Raw genomic sequence first — 17,280 nt, 5'->3', positions numbered from 1 at the left:
TGGTCGCACGTCTATTTGGTTATAGTTTTTTCCTTGTCTTATTCAGGATTGTTTGGTTCTCCTCCTACTGCTTGTGCACTAAACTGATTGAGTCCGCCTCTGGCTCAGGGGTTATACTGCTGGGGAGGAGCTAACTTTTTCTGTTTACTTAGTGTCAGCCTCCTAGTGACAGCAGCATAACCCATGGTCCTGTGTCCCCCAATGAAGACTCAGAGAAAGAGATTTTACGGTGAGTACACAAAAATCTATCTTTTCAACAAACGTATGGAATAACATTTGTGCAGTCTATGAATTTGTTCTGAGAATTAGTATCTCCTCCTTCATAGATGACCTCAAATTTGACCTAATTATTTTAAGGTTGGAGAACAACCTCTCTACGCTAACTTGGGTTGATGGTAAAGTGGGGACCACAAGCGCAACATCTCTAACAATCTCAGGGTATAAAGAAATTGCCTCATGCACAGTCAGTTTTGATGAACAGTTGATCTTTTCTACTTCTTTGAAAGCAAGGGAAAGGTTTTGCAGAAATATGGTCAATCTGTTTGCTATGGGAGTGGAATTTTTTTCCCCAGTGGCAATGCTTTGCTGCTCCATGTCGTCCAAATACTTTTCAAAATTGAACTCCTCATTTGATGAGGCTGAAGATATGGCAGCAGTAGCACTGGATGACACAAGTTCTCATGGGTTGAGGCTGAAGATACGGCAGCAGTAGCACGTGCCCATCTCATTCAACTTGCTCTTGGTATCCTGTAGTTGCTCATCCTAACTGCTACCTCTGTCAGAGCTTCTTTTCCTTAAGTAAGATGTTTTGCTGTTCACTCTGGCAGTTCTGAGATGAGTGCAGGCGTTTCTTCCTTCCCAGTTCCTTATTTTTCTGATCTGTAGAGGAGGTGCTTCACTACTGAGCCTGTACATAAAGTGCAGCACAGATTCATCTCAACTAAAAGCCTAGATCAGGAATAGAACAAACATTTGTATGGCGTTTATAAGAGCTGTTGATGTTTGCCTTTTCAGTCTTCTGACTTTTTTTTTTTTATTTATTAATATTTTATCCCTTATGATTACTAATTGTCATTGAAAGAACAATATTACAGCTGTAAAGATCAGCTACTTGTTATTCTCTAACATTTGTGCGTTCAATCCTAAACCCTTCTGGGGTTATAACTAGGGATGATCAAATACCTTAAATATTTGGCCTTGCAAATGTTTTCCGACTAGGTTGCCGATATGCGAATATTCATTGCGCAATGTAAGTCTATGGGAAGCCTGAATAGTTCCAAATAGATGTTATTCGGGTTTCTCATAGACTTACATTGCGCATCGACTGTTCGCGAATAGTCGAATAGCGGCGACCTATTCGATAAATATTCGCGAAGCCGAATATTTGAGGTATTCCATCATCCCTAGTTATAACGCATGGACCTCAAAGCCTTATATGCGCATACTGACAAATACATGTTATGATATGTGTGCAAGCTGCAATGTTCGGCTGATACTTCACATTCTGATACTTTATTGCTTTGCTCTTTCATTAACAAGCTGTTCTCAGAAAGGAATGGTGCAGAAAAAGGCGCCAAGGTAAGTGGTGTCAGGGGTCCACTGTCACAGTTACCGCTATTCAATTCATTACCCCTTAAATGTATTGTTACATGCATCAATAGAGAGAGACAATAGCTGCTTAGGATTTCCCAAAAAAAGTAATCACAAGATCCCTGTTGTCCTTACAGGGTCCATTTTCAGGATCCCACCTATCATTCATTTACGGCACAGCCTATTTGGCATTTCTCTCTATTATCCAGAGTGGAAGGTCAATTAGGAGGCGTCTGTCTGGCAATTCATTCCAGAAGGTGCCGCTGACCATTCCTTAAAGGGAACCTGTTAATAGATTCATACTGTCTGGTTCAGAGGCTGGCCTGGCTGTGGGATTGTAGCCAGCCATATTTTAGTCTGAAATGCTGCAGCGTATGGGAGAAAACATGGCTTGAAAAGTCACCCGGGGACTATAAGGAGAGATGTGGTCAGTCCAGTCATGTTCCTGGATGGCTTTTTTCCCTCCTCACCTTAATAGATATATAGATCTTTGCCATGTGTGTACTTGGGGAGAGAGTGGAGAAACAATGGCCTTGTTGCCGTCACACAGCCAGGCTCTGATTCATGCTGACCGTGGTTCGGACAACTTGAATCTAATGACTGGTTTCCTTAATTTGTTGATGGCTGCTGAATGGCTAACGGTCATTATTTAGAGAATTAAAATCAGAACTTTAAAGCGGCTCTGTCACCAGATTGTGCAATGCAAAGTGCTTACATTATTATAGAAATCTTAAACCTGATGAGGCTGGTGGACTTGCTTTGGAAATCAATATAACAGTGGCTATAGAGTCCTAATTTAAAAGCAATATTAAAATGAGGATTTTAATATCAACAGCTGGTCCCATAACATGCTAATTCTATTCAGCTTGCTGTGTAATGACCATAGACTTCAATAGTTGGCTGAAAACGTTCACACAGAATTGTGCGTCCATTCTGTTGTAGTTTTTCAAAGTAAGTACATCGGCCACTTCAGGTCTGAGATGTATTTAACAATGTATGCAGCTTATATTGTGATAGATCTGCTTTATAGCTTGTAGTCTGTAAATTGGGTTGTGTATAATATTATTCACGTTTTGGTGGTGAAGGTTCTTGTTTACTTGTCTCTAATTGAATGTGCATGTGATTATGGCTTAGATTCAGCGCACACCGAATGTAGGTCAGTGTAATTCATTCCTACTGATCATTTTAATGTATACGAGGAAGCTAACATTGTGTAGAGCAGTACCTAGGCTGCAGCGCATTGTTTCTGCCTATCATTCTCAGCATTTCACATACATTTCATGGAATAAATGCTTGTATCTTTCATGTGTTGCTCATTAGTTACCGTTTCCATACTCTGTCACTATATTTTAGCAGATTTCCATTTCTGCAGCATGTGCTTGAATTTTTTTTTTTCTGCTGGTTTAACGGGAACCAATCACCAGGATTTTCGTATATAAGCTATACTAGCACTATCAGGCTGATTCTATACATACCTGGTGTGGTCAGCTCAGATGTATAGGTTCTGAAATCCTAAAAAGTAAAGTTCATAAAATGAGCAGCTTCTTGAGTGACAGCAGCTGAGGATCAGATAATGATGGGGGGTATTCATAGTTATCCTCTGCCCCTGTTAGAATTAGCATAAGTAATATACAAACGATTCACTTTGTTGCAGGACTTGTGTGAGGTCATACCCATATGACCTGGTATCCAGCTTTGGTGGCTGAGGCCCCGCCCCTTCTGGTCACATGTGAATGACCTCACCACAGGTCCTGCAACAGACAAAGTGAATTGTTTGTATAATACTTATCCTCTCCCTCTGGTAAGATTAGCATAACTATGAATACCCCCCCCAGCTATTATCTGATCCACAGCTGCTGTCACTCAACAAGCAGCTAATTTTATAAACTTTACTTTTTTGGATTTCAAAACCTAAACATCCGAGCTGAATACTACAGCTGATAGTGCCAGTATAGCACTGGCTTTAGCTTATATTGGAAAATCCTGGTGATTGGTGCGCTTTAAGGCCTTTTTAGACTGGCCAAAAATCATGAAAGTAGGATCATTGTTCTGGACAGCACATCATCCAGTGCAAACAGGTAATGCGCTGCCAATAATATCACACTATATACAATATATATATATATATATATATATATATATTGTATACACTTGCTTTATACATCTCATCCTTTGTGTTGTGTATGGTTGTGGTTTGTTTTTTTATCTACTTTGGTATTCACACTGTATACATACCGAGCGATCATAGTAACAATCATAATAGGATTGTAGTTGGCCGTTAAGCTACCACCGGTTGGCTTGCATATGGTGACCTGTCTTAACCCAACATTTGGTCACGCTGGTTTATTAGTTTATATTAGTTACTTTTAGGCTTTGTGCCCACGATCAGTGTTTGCGGCATTTTGGATGTAGTGTGTTTTCACTCCGTCCAAAACGCCGCGTCTTACAGTACAAACACAGTGGATGGGATTTCTAGAAATCCCATGCCCACGTTGCGTGTGTGGCCCGCAGCGAAAACTGACCTGCAGTGCGGCTTTCTGAGGCCGCAGCATGTCAATACTTTGCTGTGGAGTCGCATGCGCCACAAATAAGAGACCGCAGCGCCCTGAACCCTGATCGTGGGTACGAGCAGCTATGGTCTCCTGCGGAGGAGACTCGCAGCCCCGCAGATCAGGACCCGCTGCGTCCAGCACACAGAGGGTCCTGATCATGTGCACACACCCTAACAATCATAATAGTATTGTGGTTGGAATGTCTAAATAGGCCGATAAACTACCACCGACCGGCTGCTATGTTGGTGACCCAGCATTATTAGTCACACTGGTTTATTAGTTTATATTCTTTACTTTTACTACTGTAATGACTAGAAGACCTGTTATCCTTGTCTTATGTGTATTACTGCAGCCACCTACTGCAATGAGAAAAACGCTACACAAGAAAGATGTAGACTCCTTCAAAAACAAGGGATAAAAAATAAGGTTTTATTATATAAAAACACAAATAAAATCAAGTAAAGTCCAAGTGATGCCTCACAGGGGGAGTGGGATCCTCTAATAGTCCTCACCAAGGATAAGGTAGAAATATGACCTGAAGATAATTCATGATAAATATAAGCAGAAGCAGCAAAATCTGCCCAAGAAAGTATCGACTGATTGTATTATAGTGCAAAGAGATGATTATGTGTACCGTGCAAAGAATTAATACATATATTAAAAAATAATAATAATCCCTATGATAAATTATGCAATCTCCTAAAGTAATTAATAAGTAATGTGACATCTGAAGATAACAGTCCATAAAAATACACTGCACACACTTTATTTCTTTATCGTTCCTTTGGGAGACCCATACCACGGGTGTTTAGCTTCTGCCTCCGGAGGACACACAAAGTACTACACTTAAAAGTGTAGCTCCTCCCTCTGAGCTTATACACCCCCTGGTAGCCAGTCCTAGCCAGTTTATTGCTTTGTGTCAGGAGGCATACATCCACACATGAATTCTCATCTGATTTGTTTGACTTTTGGAAAGAGTTTGAAGAAAAGCGGGTCCATGTCTGGACTCCCGGCATGTCCCTTCTCACCCCACTGTGTCGGCGGTGTTGTTAAGGTTGATTTACAAGGCTGCTGCCTTACATGCCGCGCTCCTTCACCATCCCTTCTGGGCTCTGGCTTGAAGTGGGAGCCAGCACGGTCTCCATGCCTGGCAGGAGTCCGGTCTCCATCCACAGCCCCTTGAGGATTCTGTTGGACCGGAGCACTCATCCCCAGGGACATGGCCCTGCGTCTCAGCAGCTAAGTACCTGAGACGTTTATGTTGGGGGTCCCGGTTCTTTATTGTAAGGGGAGAGTATGCTGTATGTGATTGTTTTAACTTTTCCGGCGGATTCTCTAGCTTTTGCCTGAGAACCGCGCCGATGGTGCCTACTTGTCGGCCTCGCCGCTTAAATTTAGGCGCCGGCTTCGCCGGAGGCCTAGTTTCATTTTCCTGCCCTCGCATGTCACTCATGCACAGGGACAGGTTCGGCTCCTCCCGGCGGCCGTTCTACACAGGGGAGGGACACTCCCCACTGCTGGGGCGTCCCTCCTTCCCTGCAGGTTTCTATAGCCCTCCAGTTCCCGCTCTTTTATAGGAACGCCCCCTAGTCATTTCTCAGGCAGAGTTCACTCTGCTCTGGGACATCCTGCATTCTGCATCTCTGCTGAGGTGCTGCGACTGGGGGACCGGGCTTCGGGATCTGAAGGGCACACAACACCGCGCTCAGCGGTCTGGTAAGCCACAGCCGGTCTCCGGTTGTGGACCTCTGTATACCAGCAGCATGTCTCACACAAGGAGCAAGGCTCCAAAGCTTTATTCTGCATGCACTGCATGTAAGCTCCTGCTGCCTGAGCCGAGCATTTATCCACACTGTGATGGTTGCTCTAACTTGGCGGTGCCACAGCCTGGAGTCTCACCCCCAGTGGTCTCTCAGGCTGCTGCTGCACCTGTGATTGAACCCCCGGCCTGGGTAGAGTCCTTTTCTAGGTCCATATCCCAGTCATTTGCGGAGTCCATGGGACTTTTGTCCAGGATTTTGATGAATATGCATCAGCCCCCCTCACAGGGTGCCTCTAATACTCTTGACAGAGGACTCCTATCCTCTGACCTCCGTCCATCAGAGCTCACGGAGGATTCATCATCTGATCCCAGACCCCGTCCTTCTAAGAGAAGGCGCAGGGTTTCCTCCCCCTCCCCATCCCACGGCTCTGTCTCAAGAGCTGACTCTCAAGAGGAGAAGGATGCCCTCACTGGGGGCTCGGAGGCTATGTATCCCATCGATTTCTCTGAGGGTGACTCAGATCTTAGTGATTTGATTGCTTCTATTAATTCTGTGCTGGATCTCAATCCGCCAGTGTCAGAGGAGCAACTCTCTTTGGCAGAAAAACACTAGTTTACCTCGCCTAAGAGAGTGATGAGTGTGTTCTTTAACCACTCCAGTTTTCAGACCGCTGTGACCAAACCCAGGGCCTGCCCTGACAAACGCTTTCCAAAGCGTGGTTCTGATGACCGGTTTCCATTTCCACCTGTGGTGGTCAAGGAGTGGTCTCACTCCCCAAAGGTAGACCCTCCGGTGTCTAGGCTATCAGCCCGGACTGTTGTGTCGGTGGCTGACGGCACCTCACTTAAGGATTCCACTGACCGTCAGATTGACCTTCTGGCCAAATCTGTGTATGAAGCTGTGGGGGCCGCGTTTTCCCCGTCTCTTGCAGCAGTGTGGGCTCTCAAAGCTATCTCTGCTTCTCTAGAGGAGATGCATTCCCTCACCAAGGAATCTATGCCTGAGATGGTTACCTTAACTGCTCAGGCTTCAGCCTTTTCATCTTATGCCATGTCTGCCATGCTAGAGGCTGCTCACCGCACTGCGGTGGCTTCAGCTAATTCTCTTGTTATCCGCAGGATTTTGTGGCTTCGAGAGTGGAAGGCAGATGCTTCTTCCAAGAAGTTTCTTGCTGGGCTCCCTTTTGCTGGTTCACGGCTGTTTGGTGAACAGCTGGATGAAATCGTTAAAGAAGCTACTGGCGGGAAGAGTACTTCCATGCCACAAACCAAGACCAGGAAACCCACCCAGGGTAGGAATCAATCGAGGTTTCGTTCCTTTCGTTCCTCCAACTGGTCATCCTCTAAGCCTTCCGCCTCGTCCGCTAACTCAGCCAAGGATCAGAAATCCAACTGGCGCCCAAAAGCGCGTCCGCAGAAGACCGCAGGAGGTTCTGCCACTAAGGCAGCTTCCTCATGACTCTCGGCCCGCTCCAGCCACGTCCTTAGTCGGTGGCAGGCTCTCCCACTTTGGCGACGCTTGGTTAAAGCAAGTCTCCGATCAGTGGGTGAGAGACATCATATCTCACGGCTACAGGATAGAATTCTCTTCCAGCCCTCCAAACAGATTTTTTCTCTCAACTCACCCCTGCTCCAAGGCCGCCGCCTTCTCGCAGGCCGTGGCGTCCTTGCAGGCAAACGGAGTGATTGTCCCAGTTCCCGCTCAGGAACGGTTCAGAGGTTTTTACTCAAATCTCTTCCTAGTTCCAAAAAAGGACGGTACCTTCCGGCCCATCCTGGATCACAAGCTTCTCAACAAGCATGTCCGGGTGCGGCATTTTCGCATGGAGTCTCTGCGATCAGTCTCTGCGATCAGTCATTGCCTCTATGACCCAAGGGGAGTTCCTGGCGTCCATCGACATCAGAGATGCCTATCTTCATGTGCCAATCGCAGTGTCACATCAGCGTTGGTTACGTTTTGCGATAGGAGAGGATCATTTCCAATTCGTGGCTCTACCCTTCGGGTTAGCCACGGCCCCTCGGGTATTCACCAAGGTCATGGCGGCAGTGATTGCGGTCCTGCACCTCCAGGGGTTAGCAGTGCTTCCTTATCTGGACGACCTTCTGGTCAAGGGTACATCCAGCGCAGACTGTCAGCGGAGTGTTTCGCTCACTCTCGCCACCCTAGCCCAATTCGGGTGGATTGTCAATCTTCCCAAATCCACTCTGACTCCGACCCAGAGTCTCACGTACCTAGGGATGCAGTTCGAGACTTTGCCGGCACTTGTGAAGTTGCCGTTAATCAAACAGCAGTCTCTCCGGCTAGCGGTGCGCTCTCTCCTGAGGCCCCGCCATTATTCCCTCAGGCGCCTGATGCAGGTGCTGGGTCAAATGGTGGCCTCCATGGAGGCGGTTCCCTTTGCCCAGTTCCATCTGCGTCCTCTGCAGCTGGACATTCTCCGCTGTTGGGACAAGCGGCCTTCCTCCTTACAGAGGTTAGTGGCTCTGTTGCCACGGACCAGGAGCTCTCTTCAGTGGTGGCTTCGACCCCTGTCCCAAGGGCGCTCCTTCCTGACTCCATCCTGGGTGATTCTCACCACGGATGCCAGCCTTTCCGGCTGGGGAGCGGTACATCTCCACCACAGAGCACAGGGCACTTGGACTCCGTCCGAGTCAGCCCTTTCAATCAATGTGCTGGAAACCAGAGCTGTGCTTCTAGCTCTTCTAGCCTTTCACCACCTGTTGGCGGGCAGGCACATTCGAGTCCAGTCAGACAACGCGACAGCGGTTGCCTACATCAATCACCAAGGCGGGACACGCAGCCGCCTGGCAATGTTGGAGGTCCAACGCATTCTTCAATGGGCGGAGGACTCCAAGTCCACCATATCCGTAGTCCACATCCCTGGCGTAGAAAACTGGGAGGCAGATTATCTCAGCCGTCAATCCGTGGACGGTGGCGAGTGGTCCCTGCACCCGGCAGTGTTTCAGTCAATCTGCCGCAAGTGGGGCACTCCGGACGTGGACCTAATGGCATCCCGTCACAACAACAAGGTTCCGGTTTACGTGGCTCGCTCCCACGATCCTCAGGCATTCGCCGCGGACGCTCTGGTTCATGACTGGTCCCAGTTTCGTCTGTCCTACGTGTTTCCCCCTCTAGCTCTCTTGCCCAGAGTCCTGCGCAAGATCAGAATGGAGGGCCGTCGAGTCATCCTCATTGCACCGGACTGGCCGAGGCGAGCTTGGTATCCAGACCTGCTCCAACTGTCCGTGGAGATGCCGTGGCATCTTCCGGACCGTCCAGACCTGCTCTCGCAAGGTCCGTTTTTCCGCCCGAATTCTGCGGCACTCAAATTGACGGCGTGGCTCTTGAGTCCTGGATTTTGACGGCTTCTGGTATTCCTCCTGAAGTCATCTCCACTATGACTCGGGCCCGTAAGTCTTCCTCCGTCAAGATCTATCACAGGACTTGGAAAATGTTCCTGTCCTGGTGTCGCTCTTCCTGCCATTCTCCTTGGCCATTCTCGTTGCCGACCCTTCTGTCTTTTTTACAGTCCGGTCTGCAGCTAGGACTGTCCCTCAACTCTCTCAAGGGACAAGTCTCAGCTCTATCAGTGCTGTTCCAGCGGCGTCTCGCCCGGCTAGCTCAGGTCCGCACCTTCATGCAAGGTGCGTCTCACGTCATTCCGCCTTATCGGCGGCCCTTGGATCCCTGGGACCTTAACTTGGTCCTCACGGTATTGCAGAAACCCCCTTTCGAGCCCCTTAGGGAGGTTTCTTTGTATAGTCTTTCTCAAAAGGTGGCCTTTCTAGTTGCCATAACTTCTCTCAGGAGAGTCTCTGATTTGGCTGCGCTCTCCTCGGAGTCACCTTTTTTGTTTTTTCACCAAGACAAGGTAGTTCTCCGTCCGACCCCGGACTTTCTTCCTAAGGTGGTCTCTCCCTTCCACCTTAACCAAGATATTTCCTTGCCTTCCTTCTGTCCGGCCCCTGTTCATCGCTTTGAGAAAGCGCTGCATACTCTAGATCTGGTACGTGCTCTCCGGATTTATGTGTCTCGCACCGCTGCGCTTAGGCGGTGCACCTCTCTTTTTGTGCTAACCACAGGGCGGCGCAAGGGTCTCTCTGCTTCTAAGCCGACCTTGGCCCGTTGGATTAGATCGACCATTTCGGACGCCTACCAGAGTTCTCAGGTGCCTCCCCCGCCGGGGATCAAAGCACACTCGACCAGAGCTGTCGGTGCCTCTTGGGCTTTTAGGCACCAGGCTATGGCTCAGCAGGTCTGTCAGGCTGCCACTTGGACTAGCCTGCATACCTTTTCAAAGCAACTACCAAGTGCATGCTCATGCTTCGGCAGATGCGAGCTTGGGCAGACGCATCCTTCAGGCGGCTGTCGCCCACTTGTGAAGTTAGGCTCCGCCTACTTCTTAGTTTTTCTGTTTATTCCCACCCAGGGACAGCTTTGGAACGTCCCATGGTATGGGTCTCCCAAAGGAACGATAAAGAAAAAGAGAATTTTGTTACTTACTGTAAATTCTTTTTCTTATAGTTCCGTATTGGGAGACCCAGCTCCCTCCCTGTTGCCTGTTGGCAATTTTCTTGTTCCGTGTGTTATCACCGGCTGTTGTCGTGGACAGAGTCTCCGGTTGTTCCGGTTCTTACTCGGTTCTACTTGTGGGTGGCTATTCTCCTTCAGCTTTTGCACTAAACTGGCTAGGACTGGCTACCAGGGGGTGTATAAGCTCAGCGGGAGGAGCTACACTTTTAAGTGTAGTACTTTGTGTGTCCTCCGGAGGCAGAAGCTAAACACCCACGGTATGGGTCTCCCAATACGGAATTATAAGAAAAAGAATTTACGGTAAGTAACAAAATTCTCTTTTTTTGCTTTGCAAGTAAAAGTTGTGTTTTTTTTTGTTTTTGATTTTGGAGAAATCATATAGTGTACCACTGATTTCTCCAAAATAAAAAAAAAAAAAATTGTGTGCAGTATATTTTTATGGACTGTGAATAAGGGATTTACCCATACACTTGCACCCGAAAGTTACTTCAGGGCTGGTGACGTGGCTCTGCTCTGTGCAGGGCGGCTCTGCTCTGTGCGGGGCTGGTGACGCGGCTCTGCTCTGTGCAGGGATCCTCTGCTCTGGGCGGGGGTGGTGACGCATCTCTGTTCTGTGCAAGGCTGGCGACGTGGCTCTGCTCTTTGCAGGGCTGCTCTGCTCTGTTCTGTCCTGCTCTGCGCAGTGGGCGGTCAGATCTTCAAATAATTGCGCCTAAAGTCAGCGCGTGCGTAGATGTTGCTCATATCGGCGCACCCGCCGACACATTCGGAATGGCCGTTGACTCATCACCTCCCGCACAAAGCAGAGCCACGTCACCAGCCCTGCACACAGCATCGCCCTCAGTGAGTATCTGGGCCCCCCTCTGTACCACTGGCAGCATTGCAGTACTCCAGCACCGCCCCTGCCTCCTGTGACACACCCCCCCACCCCACCCCCACCGCTCTGCTGCTGCCGCCCCCTCTCCCTGATAAGACACCAATGGATTTTAAAACGGACCCCATATTTTTTTTTACTTTTTTTTTTTTTTTTCTTTCTCCAAATTTGTGGTGCGTCTTATAAAACGAAAAATACGGCTACTATTATATATTTATTTTAATTTTTATTTTTTTTACATCTGAACATAACAAGTCTGTTATAAAGGCCAGCCCCTAATATACAAGTTAACGGAGCATCCACAAATAGAATGTACCTGGTCATATCGGTCCTACTGATGAGGTGTCTAAGCACAATAGTATTTACAGCTGAGATGTGCCGAGGAGCCACATTGCAAAGGCCCAAAAGACGCATAGTGGTGGCAGGAAAGCTATGGAGATTTTATTTAATGGGGTTATCCCACCTATAGTATTTATCACTTCTCCTCTAGTTGTATCGAAAAGGGTTTAACCACTGTCATCCCCGCTGATTCCATGAATCGGGATCTTGTCAACTCTGTAAATAATAGCGGTACTGTGTGACCAGCAATTTATTCAATTCTAAGGCTCCGATTCGTTAGAACCAAAGTTTATTACATTAGTCTTAATGATGGGGTTGCAGGGATAATATGCACCAAATTCATTAAGAGATGCACGTCAGTTCATGAGTTCAGTGCATCTTATCAGTGGTGTGTGACTCGTTAGAAAACGTTACTCCTGTCAGAGATGAGACTGGAGTAACATTTGTGGAGTAAGAAACACCACCCCTATTGATGAATTTTGATTAGCAGCCATAACTACGTCTCTTCCTGGCAATGATAATTGTGTAATTATTAAAAGTCGCAACCAATGTTTATTGCCAGAAACTGGTGGCTGTGTGCCCAACTCCATTAACAGTGAGAGGACCCATGGTCAACCATATGCACGAGACCCCAACTCACAGGATCGTGTGGGGGTCCTAGTGCTTGTATCCCCACCAGTCCTACAGTGATCACCTATCCTGTGGGTAGGGGATTAAAGGCGTTCTCCCACCAACGTTTAAGCTGACCGGTCAGGTCAACCATGTGCCACTGTGTGATGATACCAGAGTAGATGACGCTCTAGCGGGGGGATTCCTGTGATTTAATTCTGAATTTTAATCTCCAAATGAGGCCTGGCCCTGGACCTTCCAAACCACACACAGGATATTATATATAGGCTGTCTGTCAGCATCATGGGTGGGGGAGGATGAACTCTCAGGCTTTCTCTAGGAGCTCTGCACCCCTCTTCTATCCATCCTGACAGCCTAAATATTATGCATGGATACATCTACAGTGTGTCCACCCATATCCTGTCCACCGCCATCAGCTTGAGAACGGCAGCAGCTATAGGCATAGAAGTGGTGTCTAGGTATAGTAAAGTAGCCATGCGCTACGCAATGAAACCACCTATAGCGCCACCTGGTGGAAAACAGCATTTTTATTTCGAAAACTGAACGAGAGAGTGAATTACAAAGTTGTAGGGCATCATCAACATCATACCTAGACACCACTTCTATGCCTATAGCTGCCGCCGTTCTCAAGTTAATGGCGGTGGACAGGATATGGGTGGACACACTGTATACACATAGAAACTATACTAATGTACTCGGGGCTTCTCGGAAGTGTGTATATAGCAACGTATTTAATTTTCATGGGCCGCAGAGTTAATATATTGCGCTATCGTGAGATATATTGTTCCAGACACTGCAGTTTAAGAAGATTAATCCACGATGTTGGATTCCCTGAAATCTGGGTCACCTTCTGTCCTTTCAGCAGGAATTAGCACAGATTATATAATGCATATTACTAAAAGTCTACATTACAGATTAGAATATAGCAGAATATAACTAGCTGCCAATTGTGCACTCTCGTAATACATTACCTGTCCGATTATTACAGTGAAGTATCTCATGTGACTGTCTTTATGATCAGCTGCCCATTAATGCCGCTCACTTAATTGCAATGTTAGTATCTCACAAATCTTTTTAATCAGGGACGTTTGTAAAGCAGATATATGATAATCTGCACCGATAATGGTAAATCCACAGATTATGACATATACAGCAACTTGAAAAAAGTTTTCAAACCCTGTGAACTGTTCCCCATTTTTTCACGTTACACCCACAAACGTAAATGGATTTTATGTGATACACCAACACAATGTAGCAAGTATTTGTGAGGTGTAAAGGAAATTATACACGGATCGCTAAATATTTTAAAAATATAAATCTAAAAATTGTGATGTGCATTTGTATTCAGCCCCCCTCAGTCAATACTTTGTATTGACAATACTTTTATTTTTTTGTTATCCATAACCTCTTAGTTCCAGATATCCTGAGATAATTTTATATATACACCGGAGATAAAAAATGAGAGAACAATGTATGATCACTTGCTTTTTTTCAGATATAGTGTAATCTACATTAACATTTGAAGGGGTTTTTTTTTGTAAGGGGTGCACCATGTCCTGCATGAAAATTGCTGTCTAATGAACGCATGTAAGAAACCACGTGTTGTTGAAGAAGGTTCTGTTGCACACTTTCATTCACTCTACCATGTAGCTATATGAGAGGACCAACTCCTGCTGCAGAAAACACTCCCCAAACCATGACACTTCCTCCTCCACCTTCCACTGACTTCTTAACACACTTTGAGTTCAGTCTTTCCCCAGTTTGATGATGAACGTAACGTTTCCCATAGGACCCCAATAAATTAAACTTGCTTTCATCAGTAAAATGAACTGTGGACCACGTCTCCTTTGTCCACACAACATGCTCCTCACCAAATGTGAGTCTAGCCTAAGGAATCTTTCTGCTAATGAGAGGTTTGGTCACTGCAGAGTGGACTTTCAGTCCAAATGTTCTTAAACGTTGTGACACTGCATGACGAGACAGATCCTTACCCTGATCAGTGCTGAACTGGCGAGAAATTCCAGCTGCAGTGTTAACACGATTACCCATGGGGATTCTCCGCATTATCCTGTCCTCTCTTGCATTTGTCTTTCGAGGGCAACCAGCCAGTCAGTGCAAACTGGAAAGTTAGGCTGCCAGTTAAATAGGGTTTGTCAGATAATTAAGACAATCAGCACCAGGTACAAGATTAACACCAGTAACTTGCAGGGATCTGAAAGTGTTCTCTAATTTTGATCCATGTTCTTTTTCATTTATCTCATTTACATTTTTATTATGTGCTTTAGAATAAATTCAATTTAAGAAGTAAGGTTAAAATACTGCTCGTTTACTCATGTTAGGATATAATCACATAGGAATTCACAGTGACCTTAACGTTTAGGAAATTGTGTGTTCTCTAATTTTGATCTCCAGTGTTTCCAGGATCTCTGCAACTAAGGTTGTGGGTGAAAAAACAACCCAAAAACTTTAACTACATTTGTTCAATAAAACAATCACCCACTTAGCCGCCCACCCTTAGCCACTTCCTCCACCACTTAAATTTTTTTTTTAAATAAATCCATTTTATGTATATAAATATGTAATACAATTTGCCCATAATAAACAAGCGCTCGTAATGAACACACCCTTATTTTTCTTATCCCACAATAGACAAGTACCGTACTTATATGGCTAAGCCAACCCCCCAAAAATGCAAAGTCCTTAAAATTCAAGTCTATGTAGCTATTTTTTATTTTTAATCAAAATCTAGTGACATCATATCCTCTGCTTATCATATTGCCATATACCACTAGTAATTCCCAGTATATCACATGACGCTCACGCACTGTGCAGGTGGCAGTAATCATTGACATAACTTTCCATTTCAGGTGGATGTAGACAAGTCCGGAGAGATGCGTCTGATTGAGCTGGACGAGTCTCACAGGAGTGAGCACACAGTGTTTATTACACCACCCGAGATCCCGCATTTACCAAATGGGGATGAGCACCCAAAGAAATACAGGTAGGCACCCACTGCACAAACTTCTGCCTATAGTGTTGTTTTTTGTTTTTGTTTTTTTCCTAGTGGTTCTCTTCTATACCCCAGATTTGGCCAGATGCCATCACTTTATTGATGTAAAACCCCTTACAAATTATTTGTAGCAACATATTCAGGTAGTTGAAATATATGCAGTATCTGGATGGGTGGATGGATAGTGGGGACATCCTCTCATGGTAGGATGCATAGTGAGGGACACCTTCTCCTGGTAGGATGCATGGTGAGGGACACCTTCTCGTATTAGGATGCATAGTGAGGGACACCTTCTCATATTAGGATGCATAGTGAGGGACACCTTCTCATATTAGGATGCATAGTGAGGGACACCTTCTCATGGTAGGATGCATAGTGAGGGACACCTTCTCCTGGTAGGATGCATAGTGCGGGAGACCATAGTAGAATGGATAGTGGGGACACCTTCTCATGGTAAGATGGATAGTGGGGACACCTTCTCAAGGTAGGATGGATAGTGGGGACACCTTCTCAAGGTAGGATGGATAGTGGGGACACCTTCTCAAGGTAGGATGGATAGTGGGGACACCTTCTCAAGGTAGGATGGATAGTGGGGACACCTCAAGGTAGGATGGATAGTGGGGACACCTTCTCAAGGTAGGATGGATAGTGGGGACACCTTCTCAATGTAGGATGGATAGTGGGGGCACCTTCTCATGGTAGGATGGATAGTGGGGACACCTTCTCAAGGTAGGATGGATAGTGGGGACACCTCATGGTAGGATGGATAGTGGGGACACCTTCTCAAGGTAGGATGGATAGTGGGGACACCTTCTCAAGGTAGGATGGATAGTGGGGACACCTTCTCATGGTAGGATGAATAGTGAGGACACCTTCTCATGGTAGGATGGATAGTGGGGATACCTTCTCATGGATGGATAGTGGGGACACCTTCTCATGGTAGGTTATCTGATCATGAAATCATCCAATATAACGTTTAATTCTCATCTTCAGTTACAATGGGTTTCCTGTTCTCACATTGGACCTCTTTGACACTCCGGATGGGCTCTTGAAAACACTTAGGCTGTCTGCTAAAGTTTCAGCACCCTGTAGTCCTTCTCCAATGTTCAGGAGAACTAAGCAGGTACGGCCACCACAGGATCTCTTGCCAACATTTGAGTAAGTGATTTAATGTTAAGGCCCTGTCACACACAGAGATAAATCTTTGGCAGATCTGTGGTTGCAGTGAAATTGTGGACAATCAGTGCCAGGTTTGTGGCTGTGTACAAATGGAACAATATGTCCATGATTTTACTGCAACCACAGATCTGCCAAAGATGTATCTGTGTGTGACAGGGCCTTTATTCCGTATTCAAATGATTTTTATTCGGCTTTGTAGTTAACAAATCTTGAAATCATGCGTTACAAAATTTAAGGACATATAGATAGTAATAACAAGGTTAAGAAAATGCACATATTTTGACCCTCCAGTTTGTTAGTGTTGATACATCAAGCAGTATATTTTGGTGGTCAAATCAATTGCTTATGAATTAACTTTTTGCAAAACATAACTAATCAACAAATAAAATTAACTTCCTGACATGGATTCCGTAGACAGTCCAGCAAATTTGCGAGATCAGAAACATATAATTCTAGTGAGTTTTAGATCAGGGAGGTATCAAAGACTAGAGCTTCAAGCCTGGAATTTATTAGTGAGCTTGTATTTCTCGAATATAGTTAGTGTTTTCTTAACGTCAATTGGGCTGTATAGTCTGTCGGTGATTGGGCTCTGGCCATGGGTCCCATTTGGTGAGGTACTTTTGAGTATTATTTTTTATGGCATAGTAGTACTCTAAAGTTTTATGTAGAGTTAGTTTCTCCTTAGCTTCTTGAATATTAGGAGCTCTCTCACTTTTCCATTTGGATGCAATGAGATTAGTGGACACTAGTAGAATATGTATTACTATGGGCCTAAAATGTTTAGGTATCGCTTCAATGTTTAAGAGAAGA

The 17,280-nt window shown here is 45.7% G+C and overlaps 1 protein-coding gene across 7 annotated transcripts in view; it reads left to right on the top strand.

Moving 5' to 3' along the window:
* Window positions 1-17,280, top strand: part of DENND4A (DENN domain containing 4A) — a 209,372-nt gene that overhangs the window by 134,828 nt on the left and 57,264 nt on the right. For 5 of the 7 annotated variants that reach the window (XM_075346037.1, XM_075346039.1, XM_075346043.1 and 2 more), the window contains exons 14-16: window positions 1,540-1,578; window positions 15,149-15,282; window positions 16,285-16,414. In XM_075346037.1, coding sequence (XP_075202152.1) covers window positions 1,540-1,578; window positions 15,149-15,282; window positions 16,285-16,414 — 303 coding nt within the window. The remainder of the gene's footprint in view (window positions 1-1,539; window positions 1,579-15,148; window positions 15,283-16,284; window positions 16,415-17,280) is intronic. The other 2 variants (XM_075346042.1, XM_075346044.1) reach the window with 1 other exon arrangement.

The sequence above is a fragment of the Anomaloglossus baeobatrachus genome, chromosome 4 (genome assembly GCF_048569485.1).
Source record: "Anomaloglossus baeobatrachus isolate aAnoBae1 chromosome 4, aAnoBae1.hap1, whole genome shotgun sequence".
NCBI lineage: Eukaryota > Metazoa > Chordata > Amphibia > Anura > Aromobatidae > Anomaloglossus > Anomaloglossus baeobatrachus.
The sequence above is the reverse complement of the archived record's forward strand: the minus strand, read 5'-3'. Positions and strand labels throughout refer to the sequence as shown.